Raw genomic sequence first — 25,843 nt, forward strand, 5'->3', positions numbered from 1 at the left:
GTGGGTTGTCATATAATCACAATAACTTCTATAAGAAGCCTTCGCACGATGGCACAAATACTGGCTTGAACTTTTGCCTTGTCCGTAAAAGAAGGTTTGCACAATACCGTATATCCGGACAGGTGTACAGCAGCAACAACGCTGGTAGCGGCTTTTTTTTGGGGGGGGGGGGGGACGCATGGTGTATATTAGGAGTTTGAGACCTTTCGCTAGCGGCCCCGCCCGCACACATGACCATCTTCGTCCCATTTGTTTTTATTTTCTAGATAAGTATATGTTCGTGAGCTGCACAGACCTGTCTGTGTAGCTCACGAACATATACTGGTCTCAAGCATTTCTTTCGTGAGAAACATGTAGTCACCATGTGCTGAGACATAATCGTGGAACAAAAACTCTATATTTCAGAATCCGCGTCCAGAATTCACTCGTTGTGCACATCGGTATCGATGTTTCTCTAATCATGACTCCAAATTCCCTTCAGAAATGACCTATACATGAGACATGGGAAAGGCTTCCTTTAGAATGGCAAGGTCATTTTGTTCAAACTCTCTCCCACCATCTTCAGTGTCCCGGCGCTTCGAACTAAATTTCGAGACTGTGGCCCGCTGGCTATAAGCTGAGTTTGAGACCCCTGGTATATACGTAGATGACGTAAAACAGCAATGAATTTTCATATTCTACTTATCTGCTGGCGTAAAGGATTCTTTGTTGATATCCTCACTAACGTGTAATCTTTTAGCAATTTTTCTTCAACGGGAAAACATGTGCAACACAGAGACGTCTCAGACGTATTGTATAGTTGCACAAAGCGTCCGAGGACACCGCCATTATTCGCGCTATTACCCCTTATAGATCCCATTATGTGGCAATTAGTAACACGAAAAATATTCAAGAAGGCCTAAAACAGGAAAACTAATATAAGTAAAATAGAGAGGTGGTTCTGTATCAAACATTCACGTTGAATGAGTACAGAAACACAATAATGACGGCGCCCTTAATAGCTATGAGCATGGAGTATCGTCAACTGACCTATTAAGACAATAGAAAATTCAGTGCCCATGAGAAATTGCCTGAAATGGCTCATTGGGACGCTCATGAGTAAAACGGAGCATTCAGTAAAACAACGTTTCTCGAATCCCTTTCCTAACATCTTTAAGATGGCTCCTAATCATTTCCATTATTATAATGCAAACTCAGTTTCGCTATTTTCCTAAGCGATAAGCAGAATGCTTTGTACTGTAACTCAAGGGACGCCTACATAATTATATATGTGTTTTCAAAATCGACTTGGCAACGTGTAAATGGGTAAACAAAAAATTCGGCAGATCCCACGTACCGTGGGAGTCGATGTTATGCGAAGCATGCGGCGGGAATTTGACTGTGGCTAATTTTTTTTTACAGAGCGAAACGTTACAATTGACGCTAAATATTTGTATAAATTGTACACATATATGTTGAATATCCGCATACGTGTTATATAACCGGTGTTTACTGTTGGTTAACGGCAGCTGCCAACGGCAACGTGGGTATTACTAACACCAGAACCGGTAAGCTGATATGTAGTCCTTATACTTGTGCATTATGATGGAGAACGGACGCACGTTTCACGAACCCGTGTACATATGTGGAAGTAGTTCTTGACAGTTCTTGAACAAGGCCATCATCAGCGTGGTCAGTGAGCGCCAGCAGCTGGTCATGACTTTTTATTGGATTCGGTCGTGATCGCGGTGACGAGGGGTCCATGTGTAGTGAAGTATGAAGTGTAGTACAGCTGTTGGAAATCGTGGATGCCTTGGTCATTTCGTCGACAAACTGTCGGTCGATAGAGCCGGTGGCATGTCGGAACATGAAATCACCGTTCGCGTTGGTGAGGTATAGGCCGTCGAGACTGGTAGGCCTGGATAGTGCTAGGTGGACCAACATCAGCGGATGGCGCTTGTCGTATTCGTAGACTATCTGGGCGTATGTGGCCTACGTAGCCTAGTTTACAAAGCTGCTGTCAGTCAATCTCGCATCATCATCGGTCAGCACGAGGCTATCGTCCAGCCTCGTAAGAAATGAAGATGACACTGTGTCACCCTGGCGGACTAAGGGCACTTTACGATGTGATGATGTGAATATCATACGTAACTATCGTTGATGTATTCTTCCGGGGTCGAGCAATGCTTCAATAAAGCTTGCTGAATCACAGGAATACAAATGTAATGTTTATTAAACTGCTATAAAAGCGGAGCCAACACTGGAACCACAGACGTTAATCTGATATGACGCCTGTATCGTAGCAGTACACATCGTTGGAGTATCATGTAGTGTTTGTTGCTTTCTTGCAAAATTAGATAGCCAGCACCACAACCACAATTGACGTTGCACCGACATTACGCCTGCTTAGGCTGTTTTTCCAAGCCAGTTTATAGACTTGGCGTGGCTCTGTGGTAGAATACCTGATTGCCACGCAGAATTCTTGGGTTCGATTCCTGCCGGGATCCTAATTTTCATTCTTTACGTTCGATGGGTCAACGCTGGCGATGTCGGTTTTTCTTAACGCTCTCGCATTTCAGTTACCAGTGTCTGTTCTCACCGTTCCTGGGTAGATATAAACTGTCAAACACCTGTGGCGCATACCCGTACACCGCGGGCCGTGGTAAACGGTTATGTGCCACACCTGTCTGGAGGAAAAGGTTTGACGACGTACGCGTCAGGATTTTCACGTTATTCATGTCATGACCCGACAGTCATATTCGTCTTACCCTCCCATGCCAATTTTTGTCTACTCCAAGTTAAGGAGGCGATCATCAGAGCACCCAGACGTAGGCGGCTAGATAGATAGATAGAAACGCCCAGAGTGCCAAAGGTTCGCTAATAAATGCTTCGCATTTAATATATAGCTGGCAGTTAGAAGAATAAAGCAGAGATCTTATTTTGGGAATGCGTTACAAAAGACATACTGCAGTGACCAGACCAGAAAAACAGTACAGAGACCTAGATAATGTACGGATGTACATTACCTAGGTCTCATTACAGTACGGGATGCGAAATGACAGCAAAAAAGCACTTGTGCTAATAATCAAGTTATTATTTCATAAATTCTTTGAATGAATGTAGCAGGATGTGAAAAATACGGTACGCCAAGATATTTTCTGTTAGGTAAACGCTTGGTCTATTAGATCTAGCATCAGTACTAGTCGTGCTATAGTTGTTCGCATATCTTATTTGCATATAAGTTAATTCATTTCATGCAAGTCAAGCTTTACATCCACGAGATCCTTCAAATCGCTGATATGTAAAATCCACGAGACACAAAGCAACCGCATTCTTGCACGCATCAGATTTCGTTACGGAGCAAGACTCAAGATAATCTTCAATAACGACACTGTAGCAACATCAGAATTTGCGCGATAGACGCTACACGCAGTGCAGTACGCGGCGCAGGACAGTGTCGCGGCACTGGCGCAACTAAAAAAAAATGAAATCGACAAAACAAAAGGTACGTGGGCTGGGCGTAGACGTCCGCGTGTTTGTCTTCCTCATCTTCTGCCCTCACTGGAGGACTCTGGCGGAAAAATAAAATTGCGTCACAGCCCTTAGACTTGTTCAGATGGCTTAGTGGCACCAGTACCAGCTTGAGAAGCGGAGCTTGGCCAGTGATTAATGTTTCGCACGGCTGTGTTGCGATAGAAGTATCTTGTATCTTAAGATACACGATACATTATCGAATGTATCGGAAATACAGATACAGATACTGATAGAGATACAGAACATCGACAGAAAACAGTTACGCGAATCGAAGCGAAAAGTGACGGTTTGTATTGAAATTACGCATGCAAGGTTAAATTATGTCGCTCACACCTCTTCAATGCTTGAATCATTGCAAAATGTGAAGAATGTATTCCAGACAAGTATTTCCCCCCGGACATACAGTTCATATGCGAAAACGAAAATGGCCTGACTGTCGGATAATTTTTATTAAGAAGTCTGTATCGTCTAATAAAATGAACACCCCGTATATGAATACAAGTAATACAATCTCATCAGAAGTAAATAAACAAGGTCTCGACAGCATGACAAGTTGACTCCTAAAGATCACCGTAGTCTTCGATTATTTCTGGGCGCATTTTTTTACAGTCTCTTCAGAAAGATACTCTTCGCAGTGACTGCCTAACCAGAAATATAACTCCAGTACGCAAATCTGTGAATACCCAAAACCGGTATACCTACCGACCACTATCTCTTACATCTATGGAAAATCTAAAGCGGGATATCTTCGGTCCAATTTACTAGAGCGGAATAATTTTACTCGAGCGCATCATCGTTGTCTGCAAACTGTTTTCTAGGGTAATTCAAGTGCTAATCTTTAGCGATTACTTGTATGTGTTCTTTCTTAATTGTGAATTCACAATCGATTGCGTACTTCCAGACATCGCGAAAGTTTTTAACAGTGTTGACCGCTCACTACTACCGTTATTTATCGATGGTTGCACACACAACTTCGGTGTCCTGGGTCAACTCGAGTTACATCACTCATCTGTACAGTCCATAAACATTCGGCAGATCCCACGTACCATGGGAGTCGATGATATGTGAAGCGTGCGGCGGGAAGGTGACGGTGGCATATTTTTTTTTACTGAGCGAAACGTTACAAAATGACGCTAATGATCTGTATAAATTTTATACGCACAAATATATGTTCAAGAGCGGCATATGTGTTATATGATCAGTTGTTTACAGTTGAGTAACGCTGGCGACGGCAACGCGGGTATTACAAACACCAGAAGCGGTAAGCCGATATGTAGTGCTTATACTTGTCTCTTATGATGGAGAACGCACGCACGTTTCACTAACCCGTGTGCATGTGTGGAAGACGTTCTTGACAGTTCTTGAACAAGGTCACCACCCCGTGATCAGTGAGCACCAGCAGCTGGTCATGACTTGTTATCGGATCAGGTCGGGATCGCGGTGACGTGGGGCCCATGTGTATGCGGTATAGTACAGCTGTTGGAAATCGTGGATGCCTCGGTCGTTTCGTCGACAAATTGTCTGTCGATAGAGGAGGCGACATGTCGGAATCTAAAGTCGCCCTTCGCGTTGGTGAGGTATAGGCCGTTGAGGCTGGTAGGCCTGGATAGTGCTGCGTAGACCAACATCAGTGAATGGCGCTTGTCGTATTCGTAGACTACCTGGGCGTATGTGGCATACGTAGTCTAGTTTACAAAGCAGCTGTCAATCAATGGGGCATTATCCTTGGTCAGCATGAGGCCGTCGCCCAGCCTCTTAAGAAATGAAGAGGACACTGCGTCGTTGTGGCGGACTAAGTGCACTTTACGGTGCGATGATTTGAATATAATACGCAAATTTTGTTACTGTATTCTTCCGGGGTCGAGCAATGCTTCAATGTAGCTTTCTGAATCATAGGAATATCATAGGAATAGAAATGTAATGTTTATTAGACTGCTATAAAAGCGGAGCCAACACTGGAACCACAGAAGTTAATCCGATAGGACGCCTGTATCGTAGGAGTACACACATCGTAGGGGTATCATGTAGTGTTTACTGCTTTCTTGCAAAATTGGATAGCCAGCACCACAGCCCGACATTACGCCTGCGTAGGCTGTTTTTTTCCAAGCCAGTTCATAAACCTGGCGTGGCTCTGTGGCAGAATACCTGACTGCCACGCAGAATGCTTGGGTTCGATTCCAGGATCCTAATATTCATTCTTTCCATTTGTCGGGTCAACGCTGCCGATGTCGGTTTTTCTTAACGTCTCGCATTTAATGTCCTTCTCGCCGTTCCCGGGTAGATATAAACTGTCAATCACATATGGCGCATACCCGTGCACCGCGGTCCGTGGTAAACGGGTATGTGCCACACGTGTCTGGAGGAAATGGTTTGACGACGTACACGACAGGATTTTCACGTTATTCATGTCATGACCCGACAGTCATATTCGTCAAATCCTCTTACCCTCCCATGGAAATTTCGGTCTGTATCAAGTTAAGGAGGTGGTCATGAGAGCGTCCAGAAGTAGGCGGCTAGATAGATAGATAGATAGATACGTAGATAGAAACGCTCAAAGTGCCAGAGGTTCGCTAAGAAATGCTTCGCATTTAATATATATATATATTATACCACTTTCACTGTCATTGTTATTACTTATCAGATTGGTATACTTCGCTGTTTTTACGCTGATGCCTCTATAATCGTGACGTTGTAATTCCATATGTCTTGGAATTTTTTCTTTTTTACCACGTTTGACAATGCAGCGACTTCTGCTTCGAGTAAAAATAGCATAACGCCTTACGCAAGAGTACTTCTTCGAAATAAATAATATGCGGAATACAAAAGAAATGTACGAAATTTTTCTTAACGGAGCTTAGCTAAATTGATTTCGTTGCAGAAGTTACGTTAAAGTAAAAAATTCCAGAAAAGTTGTAAAGTGATAGTCGTACACAAGGGAGGCGTTGGTGTAGCAGCTGTACGATCATAACATCATTTTTTATTACGATCGCAATTATATGGACAGTCTCTGCTGGTTTTGGCCGTCGCCGCCGTCATGCACTGTATATGTATATATATGTATAAAACTCTCAAAGAAAAATAATCCAGAGAAATGCTTCCGAAGCGCGGAATCGAACCAGCAACCTCTCGCTCCGCAGCGCGTGGCGCTAATCACTACGCCACACAAAGCAGACACTTAATGCAGCTAACGGCGAGCATTATATACACACGCTTTACCGCTGGCAGTACTCCGAGACGGCAGGCGCTTATAAGCGTTTCTTCTTTACCAGCGAGACGGCGCGAGGAGCGCAACGGGCGCATTTAAAAGTCGTCGGCCAGCTCGCTCGCTTCTTCTAATATTTGCGCAGGGAGAACCTTGCCCTTCCGCTGTCTGCTCGCGCGGTTAACTCGTGTTGTGGGGAGGAAGGATGTTTCGAGCTTTCACCGGCATGTCCGCGCTGATGTTACGGAGCGTACGAAAGTCACTTGAGCTCAAGGGGCGTCGCTAAACGAACAAACAGAAGATGAGCGAGAACTATCGAATGTCACAGCTCGACACTTGAAGCACACTAGTTTCCTTCGCTGCTTCGGCATCCTTTGCATTAGGAGCGCTGTTCAAACTGAGAGTATCCATTGGCGAGCCTCACTTCGTATAGCATTGCAGTTTCTTGCTATCGCATTCATTGCTTCGCCCTTGCGGCGAAACTTATTTATTTATTTACAATACCTCAAAGGCCCCCGTGAAGGGGTTTTACATGAGGGGTGGGCTTTTACAATGGCTTAAGTGAGTAGATGCTCAATAGCTGCTTTGAAGGTGATGACACTGGAGTGGTGCACAACGTCAGGAGGAAGGCTGTTCCAATCTTGCGCTGTCTTGACAAAAAAGCATGAAAGATGCGCAGTGGTGTGAGCAGCTGGCGACTGTGACTGTTTAGACATGTATGCAACAACGAAAGTGCAAAAAGTAACAGGTTCTCGTGAGCGCTCACCTAGGATGACTGGAAGGCGAAAACCATCTTCTTTTTCTTCTCGGTCGGTGTATTGACCTGCCACGCCACCCTCCGGAAGCTTTCGGCACCTAACGTGGTTTTTCACGTCCCCCATGATTGGAGGCACCTAACCTGATTTTGCATCGCCTCCGTGATCGGTGGCCCACATTTTACTAAGCTACGATGTCAGAGGATGACGTCATGATGTGATATTACGTCACGTGACGTCACAAATTCTGGCGACCTGTGATGGCATGATGACGTCATCATCACCCGAAGATTATTTTTTGTATCGCTCGTGTGGACGCCGGTCACTTTTTCGCGTTTGATGAGGCATCTAAGGTTTCCGCCTTAGTATTTTAACAGCAGGTATCTATACCCGAAGCAACTACGATTCGAATGAACTTTCTTGGATGACAAGTAAAAAACCGGGAGGGATGCTGCCGTAAGCTCCATGGCACTTTTCTGACGCGCTGTACGGAAACTCGGTTACGTTTGATGCATTAGTTACCCAGTCCGCTTATACCAATTTGGTTGCGGTGAACGACTGTGTGTTTCCAAACGTGCTGTATGCGTGAAATGCGCTTTATCAAACCCGCTCTTGTCCATGTTGTCTTTTAGAAGGGCCGTGGAACACTCCTCTAAGTAATCGTTGAATATGGCTTCGCGAATCGACTGCCGCAAAAATTGTTCGAATCCGTAAAATACGAGCCAAGGTACAGGGACTTCCCGCACGCTTTAGAGTGTGATGTTACATTGAACGTTACCGGCGTATTAATTCACCGATGATTGGTAAGGCTCACGCAGTAAACCGGAAGGGCTTCCCAACCCAACCGTGGGTGAATTTCTGCGCCCGGTAAATTTCATTCATCCTGTACAGAAGTAAAATTTGGCCGTGTATATAAACACGAAGCGCGGGATAAATGGCCCAGTAGCGTATTGATAAATAGTTATGGCACTATAAAGGCATTATCGTAAACAGTAAAATTGATTTAACGTCGAACGGTCTTTCGAATACAATTCTCATCAGGCTCCAAAATGCAGATAAGGATAGCTTCACTCGCGATACTGTTTGAAATGCACCGAATTTCATTACTTACGACAATGCCGGCATTGTGCCTTAATTATACATATATATATACATATATATATATATATATATATATATATATATATATATATATATATATATACTTGGATTGAAGTGTAGAGAATCCGTTGCTCTGACATCTTTAGCTTGATAACGCTTCAAAGGAAAAAAATCGCGTACAAGGTTCAACTTCATATCGGACGTCGATTTGTTGTCTTTATATTTAAAAAAAAAATAAGAACTCAGGTACGCCATCGTGTAGCAAAGATGTCCGAATTCATTTCATTGACTAATCGATGAAAACACTTTTCGTAACCTACGATTTCCATTTCATGAGTTCGAAAGGGGTGATCACTTGCAGGCACTCAGAAGTTGCAGCAAAATTCATCGCTGACCGTCTGACTTACCTGAAATTGTTAAGCAGTGCGCACAGTGCAATTCGGCGGCACTTTCCCGAGACCTCCTTATAAGAAATGTGAATGCGTCTCGTGAAAACAGCTGTGTGCCGTAAGGCAGTTCGCTAAATTCGTCGCTCACCCGTGACATTGGACTTCCGGTGGCTGGGATGCAAGCCTATGGCAATGGTCGAACTGTTGTCTTGTACGCCTGAGAAACGCGGAGAGTGCGAAATGGGGCAATTCGTTGCATTGCAATTCTTCGCTGCGTCTGAGTACACGCGCTGTACGGCTGTGAAATGTGATGTTTCAGGGGCGGCTCGCACGATGATTTTAATCGGCATGGAATTTCACCGATGGTTGGGAAGCACTGCACATACAAAAAGTTGCGGCGGATGAGTTCGCATGGTGCATTCATTTAGAAGGCATTTGGAAGTTGCGACAAGACACCGAATGCGAAGTTATAATTACTGCAACAATGTGTACTGTTTGCTCCATAAGGTTCTCTAAAAAAAGTGCTCAGGAGTACGCGCAGTAGTATTTGGCAGAAGGTCGGCGCCACTTTTCTCGAAACGTCCTTCCAAAACAAGGAAGTGGCCTAGGCGCCTTACGAAAAGAGCCCGTGAATGGGACGTTCCGCGGTGTAAAACAAAACGCGAAATTTCTGTCATTACTCCGTGATGCTATATCTTCCAAGCTAGGTATGTCTGTATTTTACAGCGGTCGCAATATTTTCCTGTACGCTTCAGAAACATGTGGGACGGAGAAGCGGCAGTATGTAGTGTGGTGTTGGAGGTTCATGCTGCGCCCCAGTGTACGTGCTTTCTGGTCATGTACTGTGTACTTGCGACTTTTCACCCAAGGTTGGAAACCATCGCGAAATAAACAGAACGACGCTTTTCAACGATGGGTGAATTTTAAGCGGCCGATTCCTCGCTGCGTGTGAGTGCACGTGCTTGTCGTTACGGGCTGTGTAACTGTGAATTACCACGTTTCAGGGGCGGCTTGCACGCTGATTTCCATGGGAGCGGAAGTTCACTCATGGTTGGGAAGTATTGCGTAAAAAAAAAAAAAGCGCGTAATGTTTCCCAACCATGGGTCAATTTTACGCCACTGGTGGAAGTCTGGCGTGCGAGCCGCCCCTGTCTTCACATCGTGTACGGGAAGTAGGAAATGCAAAAAAGAAAGCGACAGGCACCTGCCACTAGATGCCCGGGGGGCCAGCGAGATTTGACGGTGTGCCGAAAAAAGGCACGGCGTCGTCAAATCATGTCCCCCACACTCCAGTGGCCCAGTGCTGCCTCAGCCCGCAATCCTTCACGCGGAATCGAACCTCGGCCCGCAGAGTGTGAGCTCGACACCCTGCACACTAGGCCACAGTAGTGGCACGGTATGCTCGGTTCGCGGCAGCTACATATGCGTGCGGTATCGACGTACGATTTCAGCTGTAAAACAGAGATGGCGCTGAAGTCTGGCAATGTTGAACAGCGATCGCGCGTAAACGATAAGATACGGGGAGCATCCGTATGTGTCGCGTCGGTGCGTGCAATCTATCGCGGCAACGTCTTGCGCACAGCTCAGACAGCCTTCCCTTTGCTCTGCATCCTCGCCTTGGAAAGCGAAGGGCGTGCCCCCGTTTCGGTTGTTCTGCTCCCGGCTTGGCGCGACGTTTGCGCGGAAAGCGAAGGAGAGATGCGCTACTGATAAGGTTCTCTAAAAAAGTGCGCAGGAGTACGCGCAGTAGTATTTGGCAGAAGGTCGGCGCCACTTTTCTCGAAACAGGATTTCTCGGTGCGAAGGCGCCGCTGTCCGTCCTCGTTATGACAGCTGGTTTCACCGATGTACTGGGCGGTATCAACCTGCTAGTTACTATGCGATCAAACCGCCATTAGGTAGGGCGATTCTCGCTAACGGACATGTGGGACTTTATGAGCACATATATTAAGCAGCAATCGTTCTCCTTAAACGGTGGTGTGACATGCCCTTCATCCCTGTACAAATGTTTATAGAGGTGACAGCAAACTGTAAGGTCGAAGCACCGCATATTCCCTAAATCACGGCAAGAAGATTCGAACGGGTTCGGCACTACATTCAGAACACAGTCCTGCACGTTCTGCAGTAGAGGGCAACTGCATTGCTAGAGCATAGAATACGCCGGAGAAGTCGATGCTTTCGTACCGGTTGTCCTGGCCCGTACCAGAACGCCAGCATAGGAGAATGAAAAAGGCGTACGCAGGGTTTCATGAGAGTAAGCCGGTGCGGTAGTGTCGAAGGTAGACCTGGATGACTCCTACTGTTGTCCCGATTCGTCAGCCACTGAGCCCAAATGCTTCCATCCTGGACGTGGCACCATATGCATACATACGGTGCGAGAGGTTATTGCATTTCCCGTCTCACGATGTGTGCATTCAGTGTAGCCTTTCCTTTACGCGTTGTTACAGAATCACACAACGTCAGAACCAGCTCGCCCACCTTTACACTCTGCTGGACACTGTCTCGTGGCGTGTGGGGCAATGTTTGCCTTTGAAGGCGCTAGTGTAGGACGAAACTGTTCTGAGATCGCTCGCATGCTCTCACAGTACTTGCGAGACTATCGGGAAGACGACGCCGCGTACCTCCGCTGTAGCCGAGGCCGTACTCTCCGTATAGTTAGGCGTAGAACCGGAAACACCATTAGGAATATGCGCATGTGTAAAGAAAGTGCTGACAAGGCGCAATGACCGGATACCTGTCCGGGTCTGTGCTGACGGTGAACGCGACGGCCGCCGACTTCAACCGAAGTTATGTGGCCCAGTCAGCGGAAAACAACCGACCGTGGACAGTAATTCGCGGTGTTCTGCGTGCCGAACGAAACCACGGCTTAATTTCAATGCGCGTCGTAGTGCAGGCCTGCGGAAATGTGGGCGACGTGGTGTTCTTTCACGTGCTCGTCTACAGTGGAAGCGCCTGTTCCACAAGGACGGGCTTGACAGTGGTGGAACATTTCAAGCACCTTTCCAGGCATATGAAGGTACGTCCTTCATATGCGTTTTGACAGGAAGTACCATGTCGCTTTTCTTAGGAATCTCTTCACGCCGTGTGCGGCGGGAAGGGATTCGTAAGCTGTAGAGTATACTATTACGTATGGAAGGGCAGAACATCATAAGCTCAGTGAGCGTCCGACCATATTCTTCCGTGAATAGTGTGGAGCTTCTTTAGCGTACTTTCACCCCTATGCGCGGCTGCACATGCTATGTATCAGACACGCGCTGCGAGACATGCGGATAGCTTTCAGCGGTTGAAACGTCGCGGTACTACTTCACGTAGGCGAGTGTCTGCATACCTCCTTGAGACGTATGTGTTTCCTGTAGACGTTGCATTCGCGCGGCATGTAAGGAAGTATAAAATATCACGCTGAACCTCTCGAAGACTGGATGTCACTGGTGGTATACGTTCAGTTCACGGAAACGGAGATCCGTAGTCATTGCGAAGTCAACTCGCATTGGATCTTCATTGCCCACATAACATGCGAGAGCGCTGTTACGATACGTTCCGTACTGAGGAGCGATTCTGAACTCAGCAAATGGTTTAAAGCCCTAGGAGCACTGAGATGCACGAAGTCACGACGTAACCTGGCCATCGTTATTACTTTCGATGCACCGTATTCACACGATTGTAAGTCGACTCTCTAATGAAGCTGCACGGCGAAAGAAGAAACACCGGAAAGCTTGAGCGTATATCACAATGGAAATTCAGGCATGATTTCGCTGAAAAAAAAAAAAAAACTCGAATTCTGGTGCGCAAAGGTGGCTTCACGGCAGCGCTAGACAGTTATGCAGGGAAATGTTTCGCGAACCGTTGCATGTGAATCGTTATACACGAGATCATACGGTATGTGTTACAAGCAGAGCGGCAACGTAACCATAAATGCATAACCATGCGACGGCGTGCCGAATTTCTGATTTGTTTTGGTTTCGGTTACAAGTCGACCTTACAACCGAAACGTAGTTTCCGTTTCAATATGAAGTCGACCCCCGATCGTGTAAATACGGTAAGGGTAAGTGCCGCGCTCTGTGGGGGACGTCTACGATGTATGTGACCAGCGTGTAAACACATTGCTGCTACGTCCATTCAGTCATTCGCTTTCAGTGACTACAGGCGATGCATGAATGTCTGCATTTGGTGGGGATACTGTAGCGCAACACTAGCAGTCACTTTCGCAATTGAAACAGAATATCTGTAGACGTGTGTGTATGTTGTGGAAGCGTATTCGTACCTCATATTTGCCTACGAATATCGGAAGGGTGTAAGGCAAGGAGACACAATCTGCACAATGCTATTCACCGCGTGCTTACAAGAGCTTTTCAGGGCCCTAGATCGGTAGGAGAGAGAGGGAATTCATTTGACGGCAGAGAGGTCGGCTTGAGCGCTCTAGCCTGCTACTCTGCACAGGGGAAAAATGGAGTGATGATGGGGAGAGGAAATCGTTATGCGTGTGTAGAATAACCGTGTACCATAGGGGTTTCGCAGTCTGGTGTCCAGTCCTGTACTTTTCAGAAGCCTTGCTTTTCAGCTGTTGACCGTCTGATCGCACATTGCTGACGAAATACTAATGTCACTTAGTGTTGCCACACGGATTCCTGCCAACGTTGAAGCGAGCGCATTTTGCTGCGACACGTGAAGTGGGCAATCGCAAAACAGACGTGCTGTTGTTTCATGCACTATTGCAGCTGTCTGCACGGCGGAGGGGATGTGCATGTCGTGTGCATAGTGGCGAGTGAATGCAACTCGCAACTCCCACACGAATCCGGTACAGCAAACTGGCGTTGCTTCGGTTCATTCTAGCCGGGAGGCGTAAAGCGCAATTCAGGATCTATTTCCGCAGATGCCTGTATCGATGGTCTGGCTGTGACCAATGAGTAAGTGCGCACTCTCACATGAGCGATCTCAATAAAGAGTTCACGTCACTTCACGTGTAGGGTACTTTCACGCCAGTGGGGTTGGTATAGGCCTCCCAAGCAACGCTTAGCGGCGCTGCTGCTCTTGACAGGCAGCGCCATCTCTGGCAGAAAAAGAGAAACTGGGGCGTGATCAGCGAGCGTTTTCCCTTCTCGCCACCGCGTTGCCGCTCGCTTCCGTGCACGTGCAGAGCATGCAGAGCTCTCGCGGTGCACTTGCGGCGTCTCACAATGTACCGCGTGCAGTGCGACTTCAAAAGGATCTTCAAGCTTGACTGGCACTTCCGCAAAGCGAACTTGATAAAATGAGGAAGGCTCGTCAATCACGTTAACGGTGAAGAGCAGACGATCGACGACAACCACGCCCGACTCAAAGCGAAATGCATTTCCCAAGTCGCGATTACACCGTGTAGGACGTATACCTCGAGGTAAGTCTCATTCTGTCACGTTAAAGATGAATAATGGTCCACATGCACTCCGAAATGAAGCCGTACACGCTATCGATGTTCTGCGGCGTGGACTACGAATCATATGATTGTTGTTTTGATATGGCATGCTTACAGTAGCAGCCGTGTACTTTCGTGAACAAACGTTTGCGGCGTGCGAAAAAAAGATTATACGGCCATGGCACTGCTTGCTGAGAATGTTAGAGTCAAGTCCTCCGTGCCGCTGGAGAATCACCCGCCGATTAAGACGCGAGGCAGCTAGCTGAGCTTGAACCACTGTGAAGCAAGATGAACTGCTCGCCTCGTTTTTTCGGCTCTCGCGTCATGCTTGCAGTCTCTTTTTATGATACCGACTTGACAGGCGTATAAAACCTGTTGCGTGAACGCGGCTAGAAAATCGCACAAAGTCAGAAGGTGGTTAATTCAAGGTTGCAATTGCAAAGCATGTATGAAGTGCCAGTTATATTTAGCGGCTTAAATATATATCACCCCAATAAAGTGACAAAAACAAAGCAAACCTGCAGAACGATGTCAAAGCTTGCTGAAAATGCACAGACGTCCGTTCCGGCGTGATAAAGCAGCCTTCCCGACGCGTGAAATGCAGGCGCCGAACTTCTGACAATGTGCGGAGTTCAGTTGAATTCAACCAACCGCGCAACGCTAACGGTATAACGCGAATGTGAACGTTCAACCACGATGGGTAGGTCTCACGAGCACGGGGAATCAAAACACAAAGTTGCTTCACCTACAACCGTAACTGGACTTTAACAATGCGAGAAGACAGCGAAAATCATTACTGTAGTCGCTGCGTGCATGCGCCCCGTTACTTACCGATTCAGGCGATTCAGGTAGTCGGAACGAAGGAAAGCGATGAACTCAGACAGCCAAAATAGAAGGCGAGACAGCGCTGTCAGCTATCCACGCTTGCCGCCTTTATTTCTCGTGCGACACGCCCGGGAACCGATACAGTTTAACACGTGAATCGTGTGCCTTGTCTGCACTGTTGTGGCTGGCCACTAAACCGCAATACTTCGGACCACGCTTGCGCTTCCGCCATCGTGGAAATGCGCAGCTTCGCACAGCAAGCCTCTTGGTTCAACGTACCCAGCTGACAGCCTCCCAGTTACCCGCACCGAGAGGAACGCGTGCGCACGTGCGCTACCGCTACCGTGAAAGGGGCTGAGTCGGCCGCGCGAAGGTTCAGAGCTTTCCGACAGAGCCGCAGCGCGGCTGGCGCGGCACTGTCGTCGCGCCGCAAACTTGAGCTTGGGTTCCCTATAGACAACGGCTTTTCGACACTTAGGTGGCCAGTTTGCTGCGCTGGAAGTTCCATTCACGCGCCGCTCTGCACACGTCATGAGCTTCAGCATACGCAAGCTCGTTGCCTGCGAATGCAGTGTCTAGGGATCTATTGCAATGCAATTGAGTGACCATTTTTCTGCGCAAGGTACACTAGCTTCCTAATGCTAGTGTACAATATTGTCGCCTTCTTGAGCAAGAGTCAATAGCTTGTAACGCGGAATAGTGAGGGATAAGAGTTAATGGAGAGTACCTTCGTAACCTGCGATTCGCTGATGGCATTGCATCGATGAGTAACTCGGGCGACGAACTGCAACTCATGATTACTGAATTGGACAAGGAAAGTTGAAGGGTAGGTCTGAAAATTAACATGCAGAAAAGTAGAGTAATCTGGAACAGTCTCGGAATAGAACAGCACTTCGCGATAGCTAGTGAGGCACTGAACGTTGTAACGGAATACGTCTACTTACACCAGATAGTAACTGAGGATGGGTTGGAGCACATTCGGCAAGCATTCCCAAATCATGAATGGTAGTTTACCACTATCCCTTAAGAGGAAGGTATATAAGAGCTGCATCTCACCGGTACTAACCTACGGAGCAGAAACCTGCAGGCTTACGAACAGGGTTGAACTGAGGACGACGCAGCGAGCAATGGAAAGGAAAATTATAGGTGTAACACTAAGAGAGTAGAGTGGGTCAGGGAGCAAACGGGTGTTAAAGACATGGCATTGGAAATCAAGAAGAAGAAATGGACATGCACGTAGCGCATAGGCAAGATAACCGCTGGTTATTAAGGGTAACTGACTGGATTCGAAGAGAAGGCTAACGAACGCGCGAGGGGGTGACAGAAAGTTACTTGAGATCAGATGAAGAAGTCTGCGGGTGTAACGTGGCAGCATAAAGCACAGGACCAGATGGATTGGCGGAACATGGGGTCAAACTGTCAGGCTGATGACGATGATCGTATAACACGGTCTCGTCACAAACCACAGCGGAAACACACATTGCGGCAGGGGTTTCTCGCACGGAATATTCGGCGTACCACACGCCGCAAGCAGGCAGTTTCAGAATAGGGTACGCAAAGCTTTGAGATACGATTTGTCACATCATAGGCTATTCTGTTGGGTACCCACATGGAGTGACAAAAATACCGTACGCCGAACGAACGGTATCTTTGCGTACCCTATACTGAAACCGGTGAGCGACGAATTCGCTCCTGTAATCAGTAACTGCCCTCATTAGTCCACTCAGACTAGGTTTAGTCGATGAACCTACGGTGTTCTCGAATATGTATGGTTATGGTGGGCTACTTCGAGATCAACCAGTAGTTCCTTGAATGTGCATCCTGTGTGCACAGCACGAATTGTGGGAGGCATTGCAGAGCTGCGCGACGCGTGTACATACACAACCATTTCCACGCATGTTTCGCACTACTTCTGGAGTTATTGAAGGGCCTGTTATTCGTACGGTTGCCTTATATGACTTCCATGCTTGAATGCGAATAATTGCGAATAATTTGCGATGAAGGCAGCGCCCCTTCACAACACGTTGTTTATGGAGAGAGTGTACGCAGTCGCACGGTCCTTATTTGCGGTTTGCGTAGTCGATGATAGGTGTCCGCAGGAGGCGACGGCGGTGTTTCGTTACACATTCCCTTTGATGGCGATGCAGGTTTGCGTCTGATTCATGGGTCACGAACGCGCAGCGGACGACCTCTGCAAGCCAGTGGAGGGGCTGCCTACGAAGGTGAGCACTATTTCCGTACACGCGGTATGATGTAGTGTTTGCGGATTTCGATTTTGCCGGGTTATGGAAAGATACGGCCTGTTTTAATGGAGCATGAACGGTTACATCAGTCGCTTCGATAATGAACCGCGTAGTTCTGGCTGTACAATGCTCTACAGATCGGCTGTTCCAATATTGTCCGTATGTATGGGATCGACAGGTTGTATTCGAAAGTGTTCGGGTCCGTGACTTCCGTAGGAAACCGTGTGTAGGTGTGGCTGTCTAATCTGGTCCTGTAAAATAACGCCCCTACGACAGGGAGTTGGGGATAATTATGCGACGATAGATTGCATTTCGAAGTGGTCGAGAGGACACCTTGTCAACCAATTTCGTATGAAACCGTGGCTAGGAAGTTCCTTGAGCGACAGGTTACACAAAGATAGCAGGTGTGTACGTGCTTGCATAACACGAACGTATACGTGTCTGTGACATATGGTTTCATGGTCCATGCCTCGCTCCGGGTACAGGGGTGGTAAAAAATTCCCGGTCCACAACGCCCGGCCAAGGAGCAGCAGCTCCTTGGCCACGCTGGCATTGGCGCACGCTGGCGTCGAGCCATTTCGGGCTCCGAGTATGTTCGTATGCAGCGAATTTGCCTGCGCAGAAGTCTGAGAGAGCTCCCGCAGTGCCAATGGAAAGTTGAGCGTCCGATATTGTATTGCAGGAAGCCGAAAACCATGGTAATGGGTTTGTTAGACGGTGTCTATAGGAAATGTGGCCTCAAGCATGATGCGTCAGTTTCCGGAACATTGTCGCCCCGCTACACAGTATTCGAAGAGCGAACAGTGAGGAAACATGACGAACCAAGTTTATACCTCGCTTTCTTATCAAGGAGAGCAAGAGAGATGCACCCCACGCTCGACGCCAGCCTGCGCCAAGGCGTGATTGCGATAACAGCGCCGCGAAAGCAGCGAGCTGCCGCTCGTCGCCCGGGCGTTGTGGCCTGGGAACTTTTGACCACGCCTGTACATAAGCGATCTTTCCGGAAGTGTCGCTCTATTGAACACTCCGAATTTACACAAACAATCTCGGTGCTTTGGTCAACCTTTACTTCTCATCTTGGAATTACACAGGCTGTGTTCAGTAGCGCACTGAGAATCTCCCTGTATAAACACACAATACTACATGAGCTTGTCACTGTATGTGCACTGTATTGTTGCTTCCTGAAAAGAGTAGGCGTTAACGAGATCGATAGAATACGCATACACATTTTGTTGCTGTTGCTTAGCGTAGTACACCTCTCACGCTACTGCAGCGACACTCCATAATGGCGGACTGTTCACGTTGATATGTGCAATGAAGAAACGCCCTGAACGTGAACCATGCCGAATTGCGCGGCCTCGACCAATGACGTCGCACAACTGAAAAGTTCCATCCATACAAACTAAAAGACGGGCTCCGGCGAGAAAGGATATACACGTCTATGCACTGCATGTGCGGACGTTCTTAGTATTACCGAACAGTGTGGGCGCGTTCTCGTGCTCCCGCATACATTCGAAACCAGGAGACATCGAGCGAAAGAGATCGCGTACACTCGCTAGCGGTATTGGTCGCATACACACTACGCGTCAGTTCTAACCAGCCTGCGCACACACAGACAGACAGGGCGAAGTGCTGGGTCATATCACAATAGGAAGGTGCGTACGAAGAGTCTTCGGAAATTGATCAGTACATGCAGAAGCACGCCGAGCGCAGCGACAACAGATGAAAGGCAATAGCTTAAATGCATGGTGCAGTCCACATGCGAAATGTAACAATCCAGATCGGAGACCTCCCTTGCATGTTTCATGGTGAAGCTTTGTCGCTAGAGTGCATTCTACATACTCTACGAATTTAAAGCGGAACAGATTACCGTACGCTCGTACATGGAATTCACGTAGAGCAGCGATCCTCTCCTGAAGCTCGCAGCTGTGTAGGAACGCATGCGCGTTCTGCCGCGACGTTAGAGCGTAGCCATACGTTATTCATGAACGATACTATGCCGGTTTGAACTAGAGGTCTTACATAAGCAGGCGTGGTTGCTACGAGGCATTCGTACAAGCACAATTAAGCAACACACACACATGCTCGCCTTGTCTCACACGTTCTGTGCTACTGGCATCCGGTTGGCGCTTTCCGAACGCGTTAGTAAGCCTGCCAAATATGAATAGTGTCTCCTACCGAATTCGTCACCAATTTGCAATTTCAGGAACGAAGGATAGCCGTCCTGCAATGCACATCCGCACGTTGCAGCGAATTACCGTGTGCTGTGATTGTACACCTACAGGAATGAGACAAGGCGCTGAAACATTAGCTGTAACCGTGTAAGGATGATCAAGTGTACACCATGCCGTAACGCATGCTTTCGGCTGTTCACACGCATTCCACAGTACATCACTAGTCATTGTCGGTGGCAGTCCCTTGTTTGCATGCTTGAAGACGTAGCAAAGCTGTCGGGTGTCGTAGTGGCCCCCGCATTGTTCGGCGGGGATATATACGGCGACACACAATCCATTGGGTTAATTAAAGCACTACACACGTCTATTCGGGCCAACTCAACAAGAGTCCATGCCACGACGGTACATCGGACGACATTGTCACGTAACGTCCGACTGCTTGTGGCCATACTTTGTGATGTCGCGGGTAACAGTGGGGCTATAATGGTGGTGTGGGCACTTGCGTAGTTTCTAGACGTCGGAAAAGCTGTCTCCGTGGCAGGCAGATCCAGAATTTCCGCACGTGTCATCCATACTTTCCGAGCTTTTGTTTCGTCGTCTACCTCGCATCCAGGGCAACCCCAGCGTCGCTCGTTAATGGTCCCCGGGGAATCTGGCAATCGAGAGATTGCTCTTGGCGCGTCATGGAACGAAGGGGGCAGTCTATGTATGTGGACTAGTGGGGTTCCTACATGAGTGGTACGGCGCGCAATGCTGTCATAGCGTTTGACTTTCGGTGCGTACGTCGCAATTCGGACAGGCCAGTCATCCCTTGGCTGTCGCTATACGACGATTCATCTGCCTGCTACTGCCGCGTTGCTCTTCTGGAGAGCGCTCACGTGAAGTACCAGTCCTAGTGGCCAAACGAAGGTGCGGGCACAACGGATCTCTGGGGTTACCCTGGAACGCCGTTCTCTGAGCCTCGTCGTAACTTCTGCAGGCAGCGGTACGTGCGGTGCGCCGCCTCCTGCTCAAAGGCAGGGTTGTACGTTGATGCCCGTGGCAGCGTGTGACACGAGTCGCACGTGGTAGTCTCCGGCGAGGGTGAGATTCGCAACACAACCGACCAAGCCGGACTTGTAGCGCCCTCTGGTCACGTGGGTAACGTCGCCGATGCCACCTGCATTGACCAGGAGAAAGGATGCGTGAACGAAACCGCCATCGAAATGATGAAAATGATAAGGGCGACACACCATTCATCAGTGGTTCCGATGTACGCAGTATGAAGACACCACGGTACATATCCCGTCATACGTAGCGCCTAGGCAGTACAACCGCTGTTTATTAATGGCAACCGCACGGATCGACAGTGAAGTTTAAAGGGACGCTAAAGAGCGAAACGATTTTTTTCGCATTGGTGAAGTAGTCTTCCACGATACCAAAAACACCATTCTTGCTGCGAGAAAACGCGTAAGAGGAAAATACAGGTGGCGACGCCACCTTAGAATTCCCGCACCATTTGCCGTGACATCACATATTTTTGACGCCGCCTGCTTGGCCCTACGTAGTTCCTAATCGGTTAAATCAAAGTACATTGTCCTCTGAGGGGGCTAGAGACTTGGCATAACGAATTTGTGGAAATTTCGTCGAGCCAGTGGTGCCAAACTACCTTAAATGCTCTTTCAAATATTTTACGTCACTAATTACAAAGTTCGGCGCCAAATTTAAAAAATCAAACTTTAAACTTGGTTTCTCCGAGCACACGTTATGAATCTAAACCAATTCATTGTTTCGCTTTAGTGTCCCTTTGAAACCCAGCCGATGGGACTTACTGCCGGTCATTCGTAACTGCAATGACATGCGGTTATTCGCGTTCCCATTATTACGACACTGCCCCTATCTGGCCTCGAAGAGGTTCGCGTTCAGTGTATCAATGTCACCGTCGTGCTGCGCCTGAGCAGTACTGACGTACACATACATTGTAGGGACAGTGTTCAACACGATGCGTGGATGACAGGAACATCATTCATTGCAGTGACACAGTACCGTTCCCACTAAATGTGTCTCGTCGCACGAATATGCATCAATATTCACAGAAAGTGACGTTCCTTATTTTAATGTTCCTCGACATCAGAGATCGATTTGTACTACACCAATTGCAATAGAACGGCCTCTTTGCCACTGGCTGTGTCTCCGTTCAGAACTGTGCAAATCGAAACTTCGGTTGTCCACACTGCTTATGTATAGTGCGAAATGGCACTGACAGCGTTGGTTGAATTCTTCGCAAAACAGCATCACCAACTGCACAATAGTAATGAGAACTAACAGACAGCAATGCCAAGGAAAGCCGCCGTAGCTCAGTGGTAGAGCATCGGACGCGTTATTCGAAGGTCGCAGGTTCGGTCCCTGCCGGCGGCAAGTTATCTTTTCGCCCACTTTACTTTATTCACATTTATATTCTAATTACTGCAAATAACACCCCCTATACTTTCCTTGGCATTGCTGTCTGTTAGTTCTCATTAATATTGTGTCTAACAAAGAAAAAAAAAAACGAGCCCTTAAAAGGAATCTTCTTTCCTATTCATAGCGAGGGTCTCGTTCTGGCAGACATGATGCCTTCAGGTAGTATGCGAGGGATTATTGGTCAGCTGCCTGCTCGTAAATAGATCATGTGCTACGTGACGCCAAAAAGGCAGAGAAAAGAGTGTTCCACACTCGCCACCGTGACTGACACTCCTAAGTTTCAATCTACATATATACCCTATAAAGTGGACGGGGAGATGACCGCCGCCGTAGCTCAGTGGTAGAGCATCGGATGCGTTATTCGAAGGTCGCAAGTTCGGTCCCTGCCGGCGGCAAGTTATCTTTCCGTCCACTTTACTTTCTTCACATTTATTTCTAATTACTACAAATAACATCCTGCTGTCTGTTCGTTCTCATTATTACGGTGTCTAACAAAGAAACAAAAACGAGCCCTTAAAAGTAACTGTTGCTACTCAATGTGCATCTGTGATACGTTTTCTCATACGTGAAGTGTTCCCTTCTGTTCTCACAATGGTGTGAACGGAAAGAGCAACGCATAATTGCCAAAGTCATCCTTACGCATTGCGTTGACTTTCCCAACTACGTCGCTTAAATGAACCACGCCTGTTGTAAGGTCACTTGTGTTGTTCAGTCGCAATGAGGACGGGCTTCGTAAAATTGAAGGCGCTGCGAATTCCGTTTCAGTAATGGCGTAGAACACACAAAAATGTGCGTGTCCCATTACTACCTGCATTACACTATTGTACAACGTTGTGCAACCTCCACGGGAAACAAGCTGTAGAGTGCATGCCACATACTGGCTGTGCGTACACGTCATGTTACCGCATAACGCACGCGTTTCTACCAGTACAGTGTCATTTGCCACTTACTTACACAGTCCTCGTTTCGGAGGTAAGCGAGAACTGCCCGCCAGTGCCACTAACCGCGACACGCAACTCTCCGTCATATATATGAGTGTGGTCAGTGCCAGATATGCGTGAGAACTCCATACTAAGCCTGTTCTGGAACGTGTCTAACTGCTATGGGTTCTTTTCATACGCAGGACGAGCTGCTACAGATCACATCCGGGTTCACGCGATGGCGACCACCAGACCATTCACCTCACTACCATTGCTGCTACACATCAGAAGGCACACCAAGTTCCACTAGTAATCAGTAATCAGGCCTTCGTGAAATAAACGACCTGAAGCAACCGTAAATCACTGTATGGTAATATGAGCGAACTCACCGATGTACAGTCCGCTGCGCACGTTGAGCTGCCTCAGTCGTCCCGGTGACGTCACCGCCACGGGTGATGTCCCGTCCAGGCCCAGCGTTGCCAGCTGACGGCTCCGGCTCAGAGCTGCACGATGCCAGCGTCCGTCATCGACCCGCGTAGTGTTCCAGCAGAGCTGCGCCTCGCCGGAACCCAGGTTGAATCGTAAGGTCAGTAGACCCTTCTCCAGCCCCAAGGACAGGTAGTCCGATGGCGAGTAGAGGGTGCCCCGGTTCTGTTGGCTGGAGTCCCCGGCCCAGAACAGTAGGCCGTGACTCGAGAACGACCGGAAGGCTAGGATCACGTCGAGCTGGTCGCCACGTATCCTGGGGTTCCCAAGCAGACATATGTCGCAGCTCTGAATGGTGGTGAATATATGTACGCGCTAACACTAGCACATAACATAGCACGCATGTGCGATGTTATCCCACACCTTTTCCGTCATAGCGAACTGTCATAGCAACGCAAAGCACGGAAGTGAGGAAATACACGTAAGTAACGACTGAGGAATCGAAAGAAGGGCCCTTCATTTCCGCACTTCCCGCTAGTAATCTTAGCCAGGTATTGAGACACCCCTGTCGAAAATTCTCATATGACACGTATGACACATATCCAATAATCTCGTATGATCATACGAGAACACATATGATTCATATGTGTTCATACGAGATTATTGGATACGAGGCATACGCGTCATATGAGAATTTTCGATAGGGACAGTACAATCACTGCTAATGATTTGCGTGTAAGTCTCATCACTGACAACCGTAATGTGCATGCCATATTCCTATACGCATGCACATTATGATACTGCTGCTCCCACGGAGCAGCAGTATCATTCGCGAAAGACGCCAGAGACCCCCCCCCCCCGCATGCACGACACCACTGCTAAGCTCTCCGTCGGTCTACCTAACGGCGCAGCTTATGCAACGGAATTCCCAGCGAACTGTACGTAATTCACTCCACATGCTGCGAAAGGTAGCCCAGCTGCGCCGCATTAATGACTGCCAGGAAGACGGTCACGTTCCGTACTTAAACGAACACCGCAATTCCTCTAGCACGAGAATAGCGCACTGCCATAGCACCATGCGTTCAACAGGAAGCGGTATGCGTCGGAACGTACCTTCGCATGATGTCATCCGAAGTGTAATGAAGGTAGCTGGCTCCACCCATCATCGGTTCTGCGATGGCCTCCTTCACCTCTGCAAAGGTCACCCGCAAGTGTTCATGAACACACAATTGATCACATTGTTCTACTGCATACTACACAAGCAACATCGTGTAGTTCGTAACTGCAGTGCCTGCATTACGAACTACGCGATACATATGCGACGCTACGTATGACGAATGTGCCACCCATGGCATGTACGGAAGTATCACGAAAGGAATGCATCACGCTTCTGTCAATGACACACCATACGGTCCGAACTAGAAGTACACGTTATTAATGAATTGTCGACACCCTGCATCTCCACGATGGTTGGTTCTGTTCGGCAACGTCACATTTCCATGCAAATGTGTCACGAATTTCGAGCACTTGCGTTCGAAGTTTGCGCCAGAGACATCACAGTAACAGGCAGCGCTTTCTTAAACACGATACGAAGGAAGAAGAGACACACACGGCACTGAACTTGCAACTGGTTCGTCTAAGGGACAAAGCAAACTGTTTCATTCCCTGGTTCAATATCTATGTGACAAACGTTTACGCGCAGTCCAATTGGACAAAGAAGCCTTCTTTGTTGTCTTGCCTGAGGAACTCTACGCCGAGAAGGCCCGCGATTTAGTAATTCTCGGCCTGTCACGGTGAATCCGTCCCTAGTCAAACGAAAGGCAGTGGCGCTGCTGTTGCAATCGAATTTAGAAGGCCTTGCGAAGAAGGTGAAAAGTTGTGAGCTATCGGTACTTGAGATCTTCTTTGCGGCCGAAACTCACGAACGCGGTATTCTCTTCGGGGCAATTCTGTCCGAGCATAACACGTGGCAACTAGTTGTTTCCACGGACCTTAACAAATATTTGTCTGCACTAAATGTGACAGATCCGTATAATGTTCCGAACGCAGATGAAATCGCTAAGTACACATTAAATGCTACTGCTGAGCCACAGGTCTTCTCACTCCAAACTCGAAAGGAACAGTGTGTTCTCTGGCTGCCTAGGAATGGCAGTAGAATGTCTTCTGCTCCCAAGATGAGTACTAGCCTAGAGACCCAGGTGCATCGCTGCAAGGAAGCCGGTTTCAAAGACTCTGTTCTTGTTGAATGTGTGAGTAGAATAATGAGAACATTGAAACCGTCAAAACGCAACCTAGAGCAGCGCAGTAATATGGATGACCGTAATCGAAAGCTAGCCGTAATGCCTTACGTGCATTCTCTTTCCCACAAGTTTCGGAAAGTAGGAGCCAGGTATGGTGTTAATGTGCTGTTCTCTGCTCCTAATAAAGTGGCCAAGGTGGCAGCCGCAGTTCAAAGGAAGATAGA

The 25,843-nt window shown here is 47.9% G+C and overlaps 1 protein-coding gene across 4 annotated transcripts in view; it reads right to left on the reverse strand.

The window, feature by feature from the left end:
- Nucleotides 1–19,589: 19,589 nt before the first annotated feature.
- The window catches only part of LOC119405249 (pikachurin), a 277,626-nt gene continuing 271,372 nt past the window's right edge, over nucleotides 19,590–25,843 (reverse strand). For all 4 annotated transcript variants that reach the window (XM_049419240.1, XM_049419239.1, XM_037672059.2 and 1 more), the window contains 3 exons: nucleotides 24,493–24,571; nucleotides 23,343–23,695; nucleotides 19,590–20,750 (listed from right to left, as the gene is read on the reverse strand). In XM_049419240.1, coding sequence (XP_049275197.1) covers nucleotides 20,602–20,750; nucleotides 23,343–23,695; nucleotides 24,493–24,571 — 581 coding nt within the window. In that variant the 3' untranslated portion in view covers nucleotides 19,590–20,601. The remainder of the gene's footprint in view (nucleotides 20,751–23,342; nucleotides 23,696–24,492; nucleotides 24,572–25,843) is intronic.

This window comes from Rhipicephalus sanguineus, chromosome 9 (genome assembly GCF_013339695.2).
Source record: "Rhipicephalus sanguineus isolate Rsan-2018 chromosome 9, BIME_Rsan_1.4, whole genome shotgun sequence".
NCBI lineage: Eukaryota > Metazoa > Arthropoda > Arachnida > Ixodida > Ixodidae > Rhipicephalus > Rhipicephalus sanguineus.